The 16,251-nt window shown below is 39.3% G+C and overlaps 1 protein-coding gene across 1 annotated transcript in view; it reads left to right on the top strand.

The window, feature by feature from the left end:
* RANBP17 (RAN binding protein 17) overlaps window positions 1–16,251 on the top strand; it is a 646,782-nt gene that overhangs the window by 123,158 nt on the left and 507,373 nt on the right. Inside the window, exons 8-10 of the mRNA XM_075601659.1 lie at window positions 2,981–3,054; window positions 6,293–6,412; window positions 14,678–14,824. Coding sequence (XP_075457774.1) covers window positions 2,981–3,054; window positions 6,293–6,412; window positions 14,678–14,824 — 341 coding nt within the window. The remainder of the gene's footprint in view (window positions 1–2,980; window positions 3,055–6,292; window positions 6,413–14,677; window positions 14,825–16,251) is intronic.

The following is a 16,251-nucleotide window of genomic DNA, read 5'->3' as shown; positions in this document are numbered from 1 at the left end:
TCTGACCCGCAAAGGGCTTTGGAGTGGCCCTTTGACTGTCTGCTGCTGCTAATGTAATTGTAGTTGCTAAGGCTGCTAAGTGTTATTTTCTACACTAATGCTTATTTGTAAGCTAAAGTGATGTAACTATAAATGGAATGTAATAGGAAATGGATATGTGTACAGAGAAGAATAATCTAATCGATTGTTAAAGTAAGAATTACTGGGCAATATATGGTACATTTGGAGCGAAATATATGCAGATTGTGGCATTTTCATTTTTGCGTCTTTTTGCATCAGTGCAAACGTGGCCAGATTGACTGTTTTCGAAGCCGGAATCGCTTGCGGTGCCGTTACCGTCCCCGATCACAGGCATCAAAAACAGCAAGGATTAATGTTGCGGGGGGACCCTGCTTCTGAATGGGACCCCTGCAGCCTTATTCCTTCAGACCAACCGTACAGTCGGAAGGTGCAGCGCAGGGGTACATGCCATAGAAGCAGTCTCCGTGAGTGCCGTGTCTCCCAGAGCACTGTGTATTGATGACAGAATATGGCCCTGTAGTGTTCCACCTCATGATGTAGATAACCATAATCGATCATCTACATTATCAAGGGGCTAGACAAACACAGAGACCGCTTCTTATCTTCAGAGCTGCTCTAAGAGACACAGCAATCACAGAGACGCTTCTGTGTGCCGTGTACCTCTGCGCAGCTCCTTCATACTGCCTACCCTGGGAGGATTAACGCTGCGGGTGTCCCATTCAGAAGCAGGGACACCCGCAGTGTTAATCCTCCCTGGCCACAAAACTTACTGTTTTTGGGGCCCATATTTCCACATTTGTTGGTCTGCGGCACCAAAAACAGTAAGTCTTACTACATCTGTATATTTAAGGTCTTTGGTCTTGCGCCATGTGCATCAGGTGGTCATTTAGAGAAAGTCAATAGCAGGAGCTAAAGGACACACAGATCATTGTGAGATGTCTACAATTCTATCTCTGTGCGTCAATTTTTTTATATTGTATTTGTGTAAAAAATATGTATCTATTTATATAAGAAATACATACAAGAAAGATAAAGAAATGCCATCTCGTACCTAATAATGACATCATAGTAAAATTCTGTGCAAATAGCAATCATTGTGGATTAAAAATATTCCTAGGTTAGCGGATGATCATGCAGGTGAGCAGTAAAAGTTATTGGGGATCAATCACAATATAATCAGTCACAGAAAGACAATACTGAAGTATGAGTTCCCTACAAGTTTAAATAAGAAAATAAAAGAAGTGCTATGGAGAGAATCCTTGAAAAAGAAGATATCATAAATGTCATAGTATATAGCTTTAATAAATAATTGAGCCCTAGTTTCAAATGTGTTGCTGGCTTTGTGCATCCTTTTTTCTATTGGATTGCAGATGGGACATTTACTTCAGATGTTAGACAGATTTTAAAGCAGCAGAACAAGCTGCATTGTGGTTTAATTTTTTTTTTTAATTGTTAATTATAGGACTGAATCAGAGGGTCTCCCAAGTTGAAATGTGTTAATTTTAGCTCCGGTGACCCCTGATTCCAGAGATATTTACTTCCCTAGCAGTGTCGGTATCTATGCAGGCAGGGCAATAGTGTGCCTAACATAATGGCGACTTTAAATGTTCTGCGTCGCATGGGCCAATAGAAGACGTGACTATTGGCCAGCAGGACCTGGATATTTAAACTTCATAGATACTGGCACCCCTTTTTGAGGTAAGTATCAGATCCAGAGACCCTCTGATTCAAACCTTCTGCTTTAGTAGTATGCGTACACAGATGTAGCCAGATGTATTATCACATGAACGGCCAGGAAACCGTAGATGGCAACTTCCTGACCACTGTCTGCTTGTGAAATCCATAGGACCAGAATAATTTTCCATCAGGATTAACACAGCGTGGATCCCTGCTTCTGAATGGGACTCCCGCTGTGTGAATCCTACCAGGCTGCAGACTGGAAGAGATGCGCATTGAGTAGACAGAATCAGTCACTCTCTCTGCGCACCTCTAACAGGCGATCGCGCTGCTTTTATTTCTTTTTATAACATAGGATTGAAGCAGGGGGTCTACCGAGGAGGGGGTCTGCCTGCTTTGGTATTCAAAATCATGCCCCACAATGCCTTGCATAGCGCTGTGGAAGGCATTGTGGAGTGCAGATTCTGATGATTGCCAGCTCTGCATCTGCAGAGGTTCAATAGCCGCTGCAGTCTGTCTTGTCATAGCCTGCACCGAACAACTGCAAAGGCTATGTACACTTTTTTGAACCCTGTCTTTACTCATTTGAGTGCATTTTTGTTATCCATGTAAGTCAATAAAAAAGGGAAGCTGCTTTATGCCAGATTCTGTAGGTTTTTGTTTTTTTAGATGGCCATGGGCTCTAAGTAATGTTGTTTAACTTTAAGTGTTCCCTACAAATGATGGAATGACCACAATGATATGGATATGTGTATATTTAAGGCATTTAAATTACATGCCGGGGGATCGCGTGAGGCCTCTTCAGCTGAGCTTACCGAGGTCTAGCCGGCTTCAGATGACACGTTGACATGGCAACGCTGTGTTAAATTACGCCGCGGCGTCATGTGATGTCATATTACATGACCCCAAGTGTCATTTCACACCGGTCGCCATTGCAACACGGTGTCAAATGACGCCGAGGGAGTGACGTCACATGATCCCAGGCGTCATTTGACGCCAACAGGAAGGTAAGGGTGGGGGGCGCGAGCCTTGGGGGAGTGGAGGCATGAGAGCGCAACAACAGAAGTTTGCGCACCCCTGATCAAGTGGATCAAATTTAAAACAAGAAACAAGGCAGAAATGTAATGCAGTTTTGCTACACAAACATTGGGCAATTCTCCCCTTGTCCTGGCTAAATTCACTTTAGTAAATGTGTAATGTGATTGCAAAGTTTAACGTACTATATGTGTAACTTTTGAATGTACCTCTCTTCATACCCATCTAAAATAACATTTCTTTTTAGTGTTTCTGGATGTCGAAACGCTGAATCTGTTTTTTGATTTATATCATTCCCTTCCACCGCTGCTGTCTCAATTAGTAAGTAAATGTGAGATCCATGTTTGGGGACTTGCTTTCGAATGCTATTCGTTATAATATAAGGATTTTTTGCTTGTTTTTTAAATCTCTTTCTTTCTGGAAGAGATGAAAATATACACAAATGTAAATCTAAGGCTGTCTCACATTTTAATCTGGTCTGTAACTGTTTCATAAGCCCATAATATATATTTTCTTTAACTGTGCACGCAATGTCTTATATATAATGTATACCCTGCTCATTTATGTAAGTGTACTTGTAACCATGTATTATTTGTTTTACTCTGTGCAAAGGACATACTTGAAAACGAGAGGTAACTCTCAATGTATTCTTCCTGGTAAAATATTTTTATAAATAAAATAAATAACAAAATCATAAGACCAAATGATACTATATGGTATTGAATGAAATGTGTTCATTTCAACTTGACGTTTATCTATACTGGTTTTGTTTCATAATGTTCAAATGCTTGCCAACACTAGCTGTTTACTGTTGCTACATCTGATTGACCTAATTTACTGACAGAAGAGAAGTGGCAAGAGTTCATTCTCCCCTTCCCCCCCTAGAGTTGGAAAGACATTTAAAGGTGCAAACTCACATAACCGTACCCCAAAAAAATCCTTCTGACATAGGAGCAATCCAAGCAATATCCTGCATGTCTGTCTGTTTTTTTGTTTTTTAATTAATCAGTTCTGTAGTATTAGATTAATAATTTTTTTTAATTTTAAAATTCAACTCTTAATGCCATTTTTAATGAGTTTGAATTTACTGAGCAGCCTTTGATTTCTAAAGCAGGTTTTAGCCCACATCACGAGCAGTGCTAGATCATTGTCATACTGTTGTGTTTGTGATCATTTGTTGCCAATATTACCAGCAGTTTGAGCTGCAAGCTGTAACAATGGTTAATGTTACCTTAGTAATATAAGAATACATTGTAGCTGCTGACTTACGCTGACTGAAGGGTTGATTGAAACTGAAAGGCGACCATTTAGTGAACCGTGGGAAACAGGATTTTGCTGATCGATTTACAGGAGAACCTATCGATCGGGAGCTTAGTTAATTCATTTTCAATAAAGGTAATCAAAGGAAGCATATATTTTAAAAACATCTGTTTTTAATTTTATAATAATAAATAATACAATAATATAATTTAAATAAACACACAAAGCACAAATAACATCCCAAATAATACAATACTAATAGTGATCCTACAATGCAAGTCCAAATTTGGGAGTGTTGGTCCAAAAAACAGGTTCCCAGCCATAAAGTACCACAAATGAAGAAGCGCAAAGAGCCCCAAAAAAGGGTCAATGTTAGTAGGCAATAAAGGTACAATGTTATAATGATACCGTCCTCCATCCTCCTCCAAAATGGATCGCGGGACCTCCCTCAGAAAGAGGGAGCCATCACATAGACACTGCAGAGGAAATCTCACTGAGAGACTTACCTCTCTCAGGGAGATTTCCTGTGCTGGCTCCCTTTAACTGAAGAGGTAAAGCAAAGGGGACTTACTTCTCACAGGGAGATTTCCTCTGCGGACTCGGTGTGTCTCACAGCATCTGAAAGTTGGTCCAGGTTATAAGTGCTGAGTTCAGCACCTAAGGGCTCCCTTTTACTGAGGAGATCCCACAACCCGTCTTGGAGGAGGAGTTTTGGAGGAAGATGGTATCTTTATACCATTGTACCTTTATTACCTACTGAAATTAACACTTTGTCTGGCTCTTTGCTCTCTTTTTTGTTGGTTTGTGTTAAATTTATATAACCCACGCAAAAAGCTAATAGCTGACTTTTTTAAAATATTTTTTTTTATTACTTTAAATTGATAAACACTCCGCTATTAAAAGACCTCTAAGAAATGCAATTTGTAATTAATTTCCAGTTAATCAACATTAAGAAATGAATTACAAATTGCATTTCTTAGAGGTCTTTTAATATCGGAGTGTTTATCAATTTAAAGTAATAAAAAATATATATACATACCCACCCTTCGCCGAATCTCTTAGTATCAGAGAGCCAATAAACATATGGGTTGGAGGAGTGAGGGGGGCTCTTGCTATGCAAACTGTTGTTGAACGCTTAGTGATATCAGACAAAAGGTAGTTGCCAGAGGAAATCACCCCCTCCCCACCCCACCTAAGTTTTCAAACTAAATAAACTGATTCAAAAATACTTGTACAGTAGGAGTCAGATGTAACCACCTTAAAATTGTCCCTGCTATTAGTAGCCTTGGGTCCTAGGAGGAATTGACCCTTTAATGTATTAGCTCTTCTCAGAGTAATACTTTAGTGGATGAGTATGATATTAACGGCCTTAGACTGTTGACATTTTACAAAAATCACAAGTGCAAGGAACACTATTTAAAACGTGTGTGGACTTTTTAAAACAATAGTGAAGTGAGCCAACATCGTTACAGCTACAGGAATACAGCAAAATGCACCAACATATATTCAATTTGGAATAAAGGGTAGGTGACACTATGTGATCATTTGCATGTCTCTTCCCAGAATCCCTGGCTGCAGTGGAAGCACTGTATGCTAAGAGATAATGGTGTAAAGCAGGGATTGCAGACCTGTCTGAGACATATAAATGTGCACACAAGTGCTAATCTTATTTGCTGTACACTGTACTGAGGGTTTTGTCACTTTTTTACCCACCATAACTTAAATAATATGTGATTGAGTAAAGGGTAAGAACTCAGATGTATAACACTGCTGTTATTTTTTTTAATATAATTACGGTTATGATAAATTTTAGCAAACCATGTAAAGCTCAAGAATCAAAAATATAATCACAAATGTCACAAAGTATAAAATGTGTACTCTTTGAATTGCACTCTAATTATGCAATCATAATCATAAAAATCATCCTCAAGCAAATCAGGAATGACGCAAAAATCTCTGCAGTCTTAAAATAGTATTTAGAAATTCACAATTGTAAGAATTACGCACAGCATGGTTTTACCCTCACTATTTCTCCAAATGCAAAATGACTAAATAATTTCACAATTACGCACATGATTATTGTGAAAGGAAATGTGTACTTTTTTTGAGCTAAATGGAACAGCACCCTTTAAAAGATCTAGTTTGGAGGTGCTTTCAAAACTGTTGCTTTAGGCTATAAAATGTTTCATCATTCATGAATGGTCCAATTTTTCTAAAAAGTATTAATACCTGTAACTTGCATGCAAGTCAAAAGAAAGGGAACGGATCCCTTACTGACACTTACTGTCATTTTTTTCAGGCATTATCTTGTTTAGTTCAATTTGCCTCCGTAAGAAGATCGTTGTTCAGCAACCCGGAGCGTGCAAAATATTTGGGTAATTTAATCAAAGGTGTGAAAAGAATACTTGAAAATCCACAGGTAATTAAAAGAACAAATGTTTTCCACTCCTGCCTGTATTCAGTTAGATTATATATAAAGCATGCATTGAGGAATGGAAGCAAAATACATCATCATAAGAGCAACACTGTAAAAACACAACTGACAGCATCAGCATCTATTTTTTTTTTTATTTAATTTTACTAGTTTACAGACATTTACTGCATGGGTGGGGGAAAAAATCTGTCTCTAAAATGGTTACAAAATTGAAGTAATAGAACTGTTTGCTTTAAAGCAGCAGTCTGTGCTGATCATTTTTACTTACCTCAGTAGACTTCTTGCCCTTTCCGACGTGGCTTTTATTTTTTTTTAATCTGATGCTCCGTTCAGGAAATATAAGCGTCTAATATTACGTATCCAGGATGTTAAAATGAAGCTCATGGTAACATCAGAAGCTAGAGTTAAAGGTAATCATGATTTTTAACTAGAAAAACTTTTATATGCTTCACTGCTCTGTTTCACTAAGACGGCGTGGACAGGGTTAACATAATCAGGAAAAGACAGATAATTTAAAAAACCTGGATTTTGTCAGCACCTCCATCCTGCATTTCTGCTGTGGGGGTCTTTTTGCTGCTCAACAGGTTTCACTTCACTTCAGACATTTAGAAACAACACCCAAGTTACAGAGAAGGCGGCAGCCAAAGGGTGTCAGCCGTTTGCTGATGTCACAGCTGGTCTGTTACTGGTCTTCTGTAAAAGATGTGTGTTGAAGTATTTCCATATTCACACGGTTACCCTGCTCTCACAGTTCTACCTCTGCACAATCCCACTTGCTACTTCCCCAACATCAACTGCTTCAATTAATAAGCAGCTATCCGAAACACACCAACCTTCTTATCCCCTTATCCTTTATTGTTTTTGGCCTCCAACCCTATTGTACTGCGCCACGGAATATGTTGGCGCATTATCCATGATTATAATAATAATAATCTATATATATTTATTTTTAAAGAACGGAATGCTCAGGGTTGCAAGATATTAATGTGATATGTGTTGAACTCGTGTAGGCTTCTGGGAGGATTGCTACTTCAAATGCTTGTTAGCTTTTAGTGGTGGCCATTAATGACATTGTTAACAAAAGATATATAAAGATTGATAATTTGCTTTTAGAGTCAGTAATCCACCAAATTTATCATAAAAATTATTAAGTTATGTTTGTAAAAAACATCTAAAGCATTTGATTACAATGGAACTGGAAGTTTAAACAATTATCTATAAGTACTTATACTTGGCGGACACTTTTCAAGGCACTAATCGCCTACATTTAACTCATTAAACATCATTACAGTCAATTCACTTTAGTCCAAGTTGTGGGATATAACTTTTAATCGACCAAAATCACTCTTCAGAGATAGAGTTGATCTTGGGCTTTTAGCACCTATCTTGTTTTCAGACAGCACAGTACGAGAAAGTACACACTGTCTACTGTATAAAGCCTGTGAGGGGTTTATCAATTAAACTGCTATAATAGTACTGTATTTTAGTGCGAAAATTGCTTTTTGTGCATGGAAATGCATCCCACGTTATACATTATCATATGTCCAAACCATGTAAATGTAACATAAGATGCTATTTCTTTCTGCCTGTTCTCCAGTCAATAACACTATCATACCAAGTCCCCCAAGCACGCTGCTTGGGTGTGATGTTTGATTCATCCATGTTCTTCTCTGCTCGCATTCATACAGTTGTTACATTTAGCTGATTTTTTTTTCCCCCTCCGCAGCGTTGTCAAAATGTGCCCTTTCCCCTAAAACTGTTTGCCTTTATTATTATCTCCCAACTTGACTATTGCAACCTTCTGTTCTCTGGCCTACCTACCTACCAACTTCACACATTACAATCTATCCAAAATGCTCCTGTAACAGTTATCTCTCTATCTTTTAGGTCTGTCTTCCACTCTCCTCCTTGAATATCTTAAATGACTCACCATCCCACACTGCATTAACAACATATTCCACTTCTCTCCTTTAAGGCTTTATATGTTTGTACTTCATCTCGACTCGAATATTCAGCTATACCCCTTCTCTTTTACACTCTGCTGAAGACTATCTCTTACAGTATCTGCTACATTTGTCTCTACAGCACTCTCACACCTTTATCACTTTTGGCTCTCTACCTGTGGATCTCCCTCCTCCCCAGCATTTGCCAGTCCAATTCCCTCCATGTCTTCAAGTCACACTTAAAATCTCACCTCCTTAACAAAGCATTTTATTTAATTTTAAACCTGAAGCTGCTCCTCGTAGCCCTGTGGCACTTAATTCCCCCCTCCAAATATGTTATTTACTGTGCTTGCTCCTACTGTATTCTGTAAGTCTTCCATTAATCCAATTATATTTTAAACTCTATAGGGCAGGGAATCCCTATTTTTTGTTTTTGTTTTACTTTACTGTATTTTCTGTAACTCTGTAAAGTTTGTAACTGCGTACATTTGTGATTATATAAATAAACATACTGTATACATACTGAATTAAAGCAGGGAAACCTTGCACTACATTTAAAAAAATAAAAATAAATTTGTTCTAAGATTGAAGCAGTGGGTCTCCAGAGTTGAACTGTGTTCATTTCAGCACCAGGGACCCCCTGCTTATAGAGATACTTACCTCCGTAGGGGTTGCTGGTATCTCTGCAGCCTGGGAACTTGTGTGCCTAATGAAATGGTGGCTTAAATGTACCACACCATGCGGGCCAATAGGAAACCATGATGTCATATCTTGCGGCTTTCTGTTGGCCCGTGCTACCTGGATATTTAATCTCCACAGAGATATCGGCACCCCTACAGGAGTAAGTATCTCTGGAGGCAGGGGATCCCCGGAACTGATATCAACGCAGTTCAGCTTCAGAGACAACCTGCTTCAATCACATGACCCTTATCTGACCAATGACAGCCAAACAGTCCAACAACCAAACCCAAAGCAGCCTGTAGCCACCCAATCATAGTGCAGCACATTTCCTGCATGTGACTTGAGCCACAATAAAGTTTTGCTGGTGTGCTGCACTAATTTTTTTGGCTGCACTATATACAGGGAGAGAGGTGGAAAGGGGGGGGGGGGGAGAAAGGTGGGAAGAGGGGGAGAGGGAGAGAGGTGGGAAGTGGGGGAGACGTAGAGAGGTGGGAAGAGGGAGAGAGGTGGGAAGAGGGAGAGAGGTGGGAAGAGGGAGAGAGGTGGGAAGAGGGAGAGAGGTGGGAAGAGGGGAAGAGGGAGAGAGGTGGGAAGGGGGAGAGGTGGGAAGGGGGAGAGGTGGGAAGGGGGAGAGAGGTGGGAAGGGGGAGAGGTGGGAAGGGGGAGAGAGGTGGGAAGAGGGAGAGGTGGGAAGGGGGAGGAGGGAGAGGTGGGAAGGGGGAGGAGGGAGAAAGGTGAAAAGGGGGAGGTTGAGAGGTGAAAAGGGGGAGGTTGATTTTTTTATTTAGTTTTATACTCTTGAGGCGCAGATTCTCCTCTTTACTTAAATTATGGTTAGAGGACTTTGTGTTATCTATAAGGGCAAGAAAATTATTGTTGACCATATGAAAAAAAGATGTCTATGAAGCCTCCTTTGGATCTTTACTTTGACTGTCAAATTGATCAAGGAATGATTAAATACACCACTATTAACCGGTTCTAAAAATTTTGGGACTACTCTTTTTGCTCTTATTGGAAACGTCTTTTTTTCCTTATGGGGATTCTTGTTTTGGCTTTAACCTCTTCAACCTGTGGTCCCATTGTTGTCTTGGTCCATCTCTTTGTCCATGTCTCATTTTCACTGACTCTAAAAAAATAAAAAAAAGGGGGAGAACTAAACTCTGTCTCCTGTCTGTAATGGGAGTTGTTTTTAAAAACAAGTTGTTGAGTTTGTGATGGATAATATGTTCTCTTTTTTTCTGGGACCTGAATTGTCTCTTTTATATAGTTCCGATGTGTTGTTAATGCCCCTCTTTCTCTCTCTCTCTTTATGTGGTGGGCGGGTCGTACATCATATTCCTCTCTCTCCGGCCCATCACACCATCCACATTTAAAGAAAGTAGAGCGAGTATGATTAATTGTATGATGCCGCAGGGGATGATTAAAATCATTAAAGTTATTGTCTCTCCCCGTTGATCTACTCCAATCTCTTCATTTGTTATCATCATAATCTACTTTATCACAAGTAAACCTGTTATCCTTTGCTTTCATCATTTCACTTTCTGAGTAAGTTTAAGTTTCAATTCATATTCTATTTCTCAACCATTTCAGTAATCTATTTCTCTAATTCAGTTAGTATTTTATTCCTTTCATATATGTGTTTTATTAATACTATAGAACACTCATCCAATATTCTGTTTCATTCTTTCAAGAAATTGTCATTGTTTTGACTAAATGTAGGATTTTTTAAAATCACAAATTCCCTTGGGATTCTTTTGCAACCAATATATTTCTTTAGGGTGGTTTTATCCCACCAATTTCAACTTTCATTGATAAGTTTCTCTAAAATAGTACAATGTTGTTAGTGCTGTGAACCGTGCTGTGTATACTTATAAGAAAACAAAAAACAAGAAATATGTGCTTGTGAGGAAAAAAATAACTGTATAGACCAAAAAGTAAACTCTTAATACAAAATCTTATCCAATGAGTAAAAGAGAGTCTAGAGCTGAGGTTTTGTCACGCAGTCTCATCTAGCTGCTTCAGACTGCGATGCCAGATTGGTGATTGTCGCTTCAGTCTGCTATCGATGTCCAGAATCTAGGAACAGACAACAGTCCATAGTCCAATTCCAATGTGTTTCATAGTGAGATGCGGGATTAGATCAATGATAAAAACAGTGATATTTAAACCCCACTCTTGCTTGCAATTGGTAGAGAGTTGGGGTGTGAAACAAAAAAAAACAAATATGATTGGTTATAGACAACAGTAAAAATCTAATCATCAATTAAATACAACACTGACATATAGAAACATACATTAGGAATACTAGCAATTCCCACCAATAGAAGAGAGGGGATCGTAATAAAGCCTTGTCCAGACAGGAAGGCTATTGGATATACAATTTTAGGAGCCTGGCCCCATTGGGATTGAATGAAGATATCAATATTTGGTCTCTTTACTAGCTCTGATGTGTTCCCTCATTGGGAATTATTTTAGATATTGGTTTTCGGTCTCTCTATTGACTCACTTAAGCATGTTATGAGAATAACAGACACTTATCTGTTATTTATACCATGTCATTTTCTTATGGCCTTAATCTATTTATACTGCTTTGACTTATCTAATACCATCATCCTCGGGCGAGTATTTACTTCTGTACCATTGTAAATTTGTGGTCCATTTTCTCCCCAATATATGCCATAGTATGGTTGGTTGTGTTTGTTACCATATTTTTAAAATCTTTTTCTCTCGTTCAGCTCCATCTGTTCGACTCTAGTTTATTTGCTGGTTTTTTAATTAATTTTGTCACATTAAAGATGTATCTTTCTATATGTCCGTGTAGCATTTACTTGCTGATTAGATTTTTACTGTTGTCATAATCAAGCACATTAGGTTTCTGTTCCACACCTCCACTCTCTAACAATTGCAAGCAAAAGTGGGGTTTAAATATCACTGTGTTTATTATTGAACTATTGCCTGATGAAGTAGCATCTCGCTATGAAACACATTGGAATTAGACTGTTGTCTTTTCCTGAATTGTAGACATCGATAGCAGACTGAAGTGACAATCACCGATCCGGCATTAGGCCACGGGCATGGTAAGCGCTTAGCCGCTGAGCTGCGCTCACGCTTGTCCTGAGGCGTGCGGAGGCATAGCAGACAATTTTTTTTTTGTTTCAGCGCTGAGGGGAGCGGAGGGCTGGTCACGTGAGCGGTTCGCCCAATGAGGGCGAACCAGCTCCGTATCGTCACTGGCCCGCCCATAGACACGCCCCTGGATGGCGCGCGTAGTAAGGCCAGGGAAAGCACCCGCTTTCCCTCAGCCTCCACGTGCCTCCGCACGGCTGCAGTCTCTATGGACTCAGCCTTAGGTTTCTCCTGCGACATCATCAGTCAGGGCCTTGGAGATCACTCACTGAGTGAGTGCTGGTGGAGACAGTCGCGGGTTTGCTTCCTTGCGATACATTGATGATTTGACTGCGTCTAGGGATAGAGTTTCTGCTGCCTGCTGCTTAAATCTTTAGACTGGTGCCTTGGTGGTAAGAGATCCTGTCGCCGTATGAAGCAGCTAGATGCGAGACTTCTGTGCCGTGACAAAACCCGAGATCCAGTGTAAAGACCATTCATGATAAGACTGATTTTTATTTGTCTTCTTGTACGTGCAATACTCCACTTTTTACTGCTAATACAATTTTTTTACTTACTACACCATGAGTCGTGCACTTTACCTTTTTATGTTTTAATTAAGTTATATGTTGTTATATGTTCCTGATAAGAAAATATAATATGCTTTACAATATCTATTATTTTCCTCCACTTTATCGCATGCAGTATGTGAGGTTTGTTTTACCAATTCAGCAAAATTAGTCAAACCTGACAAAATGATGAATCAAACATTGATCTCCAGTTACAAAGCAGGAGTCTTTTTATTTGCATTATGGATACCTAACTAACTTAATATTTTAGAAACTGCAAGTGTTTTCAGTTTAAATCCTAAAACAAATAACGATTCAGAAAAAGGGATTACTTTCTGGGGAATTTGAGATTTGTCTGCTAAACGTGTTATTAAAAGGTATGACCAGAAAATTTGAGTAAAATTGGCATTTGCATTTTTGCCTTTCCAGCAGTTGTCATTAGGTAGTAAATTTATCTTTTTAAGTCTTGCGGCTGTTTTTCGACTACAGATGTAACATTTTGTACTGGACTGAGCTTCTATTATCTTTATATGTCATTAGATATGATTTCCAGCACCTCTTCAATAATATAAATACTTGTGCTATATATAATTTGCATGATTATTCTTTATCCACTAAAGATGCATATTTGTATGTGAGGGGAAAGCCATAGTGACTCGGTATTGCAAAACCGTGAACGTATAAACAGTAATGTTTCCTTGCTTTCCTCCTTTGTTATTAAAGAGGCAATCCAAGCACTTTTTTTTTACATTTATTTTTTACACATGATTGAAGTAGGGGGTCTTGGGAGCTGAACCATATAAAATGCGGAGATACCTACCTCCATAGGGGGTGCAGGTAGCTTCTCTGGCTGGGTAGCAGGGTTCACATTATGACCGCTTTTCAAAGCTCTCCTGCCCTGTAGGCCAATAAAAAGCTGTGACATCATCCGGTGCAACTTCCTATTGGCCCACATAACGTGGTGTTTTAAAAAGCAGGGCGATACCGGCACCCTCTTCGGAGATAAGTATCTCTGGAAGCAGGGGGTCCCTGGATCTGAAATTAATGAGGTTCAGCTCCTGAGACCCACTGCTTCAGTCCTGGGGAGAAAAAAAAGCGCCTGTATTGCTCCTTTATAGGTGCCCTTTTAATGTGATTACTTACATCTTTAATACTGTCAATATATTTATCATGTTTCCTAAGGTGGAATAGTTTGTTAATAAAACGGTGTCTAAGCTACTTATTTGTTGCACATGGAGAGATTTACGAACCCGCAGTCAGCACTGTGTCTTTCGGTGCCACAAAATGCATTCCAACTACCACTGTATTTACTAAATGTTTGTAAGGCGTCTTGTGGTTAAGTTCATTTTAATGTAAGATGATATTTCCTAAGTGGTGCTAGCAACAGCTCCAGCCCCGGAATACACCCAATATGTGTAATATAATATACAACAAAAAAATGTATATAGTTTTTATTATCATATTTTCTTTAACATATTAAAATATCATAAAAATAATCACAGACTCCTATATAAAACACTAGGCATACATTTTTTGTGGTTTAATTTCATTTTATGGAGTTAATGCAGCATTAAGCCGTCTAGTTCTTCCCGAGTACCCAGTTTAAGCAGGTAGTCCTGAAGACGCCTTCCTGAATGCGTTTTACAGACACGGATTAGGTTCCAGATACTTAAAAGCATTTCCACAAGCGGCAGTCAGATTTCCATGGGGCAACTTGGTAAATACAGCAGTATGGCTTCTTCCATACCACGTCAGAGAGTGGTTCCATAACTCGTTTTCTGATGTCCAGATTGCCACCTAGTAAATCTTCCCATGGTGATTCACTTGTTCAAAAGGTTCGAACAGAAAAAAAAAAAAACACAATCCATGAATTCCTTAAAAATGCAATGAAATCCTTTGGTTACTAAAGAACATTTGTGTTATATAACTTTTCTCTGTTTTCTGTCATGCAGGGCTTATCTGATCCAGGAACTTACCATGAGTTTTGTCGGTTTCTAGCCCGTCTGAAGACAAATTACCAATTGGGGGAGTTAGTCGTTGTGGAGGACTACTCTGAAGTTATTAGATTAATAGCCAATTTTACTATTACAAGCCTGCAGGTAAAAAATATTGTTTAGTGTGGCACTGAGGGTCATGGTCTGTTTTTGATGAGTACTTCAACTATGCACATTTTCAGTTTTTGAAGAACATCTTGCATTGCAATGTATCTTTTCTCTGCAAATGTTGTTTTGGAAATATATATATATATATATATATATATATATATATATATATATATATATATATATATATATATATATATATATATATATATATATTTATATAGCAACTGTAAATATTACTGTATATTCATTTGCATGTCTTAGACAGGTCTGCAACCCTGTCTTTCACCATTATCACCCAGCACACAGCACTTCCACTGCAGCAAGGGATTCTGGGAAATGACATGAAAATGAGCACACAATGCCACCTTTTATCTCATGCTCACATTACATGAGCAACCCTTAGCCAATGCATGCTGCTTTAGACGCAGCTTTTAAGCAAGGACTTGGGAGATGCAAAGCATTATATATATAAGGCTAAGGCCCCGGTAACTCCGCTGCAACGCGCGCCCGTGAGATTGGCGGCGCATGCAGCCGATTCCCTGGTCTGCAGCTCACTGCAGGAAGAGAGACTGGGGGGGGCGTGGCGGGGGAGTGACGGGGGCGCCGCCATGACGTCACCCAGCAGGTTCGCCCTCATTGGCTGAACCGCCGGGGGGCGTGCCTTATCGCTCGTCGCGAGTCCTGCTCTCAATTCTATTGAGAGCAGGAGCAACTCTCGCCCCAGCGCTGCAGCCCCTCTCGCAGCGGGCCCGGCGCCATTGAGGGGAGGGCTCTCGTCCGTGCAGCGGACGCTGTAGTAGGCAGCGGGGTCAAGGCCTAATGTTTGTTTGTGTACAGTATATAGCATGACAATACACAGTCTATGTACAGTAACTGTAAAGTTTAGGCACAATATTGTTTTTATATTGTTCAATTTAACTGGCAAACAAATTACTAGGATTTAGTGAAATCTCAACTGAGATGATATTTAAAGCTGCAGTTCAGTCTATATCCTGCATGTGTGTTTTTTTTAATAAATCAGTTCTGTAGTAAGAAAAAATACTTTTAGCATTTTCGGTTTTTAAAAAAACAACTTTGAAAGACCAATTTTCTTGTATTCTATTTTAACAAGCATTTGCTTAGGCGCTGCCCCTTCATGGCCTGTCACAAACCCAGGCACACCCCTTTGTCAGCACTGCCCTCCCTCTCTCTAAACGTGCACTAGCATCTGGTCACATGATCTTCCTCATACAGTAGTACATTCAAGGAAGCTGGAGAAAAGGGATCAGCCATGCATAGCAGCTCGGATAGGCGATTTCAAACTTATTACAGTGTTTATTCCATTCATTGCACGTGTATATAATGTAAAAATTGTAATAATTCCATTTATAGCAAACGTGTATATGTGAATATTATTTAGATGTATATGTATGTTACTGAAA

Source organism: Ascaphus truei, chromosome 5, assembly GCF_040206685.1.
Source record: "Ascaphus truei isolate aAscTru1 chromosome 5, aAscTru1.hap1, whole genome shotgun sequence".
NCBI classification, from domain to species: Eukaryota; Metazoa; Chordata; class Amphibia; order Anura; family Ascaphidae; genus Ascaphus; species Ascaphus truei.
The sequence above is the reverse complement of the archived record's forward strand: the minus strand, read 5'-3'. Positions and strand labels throughout refer to the sequence as shown.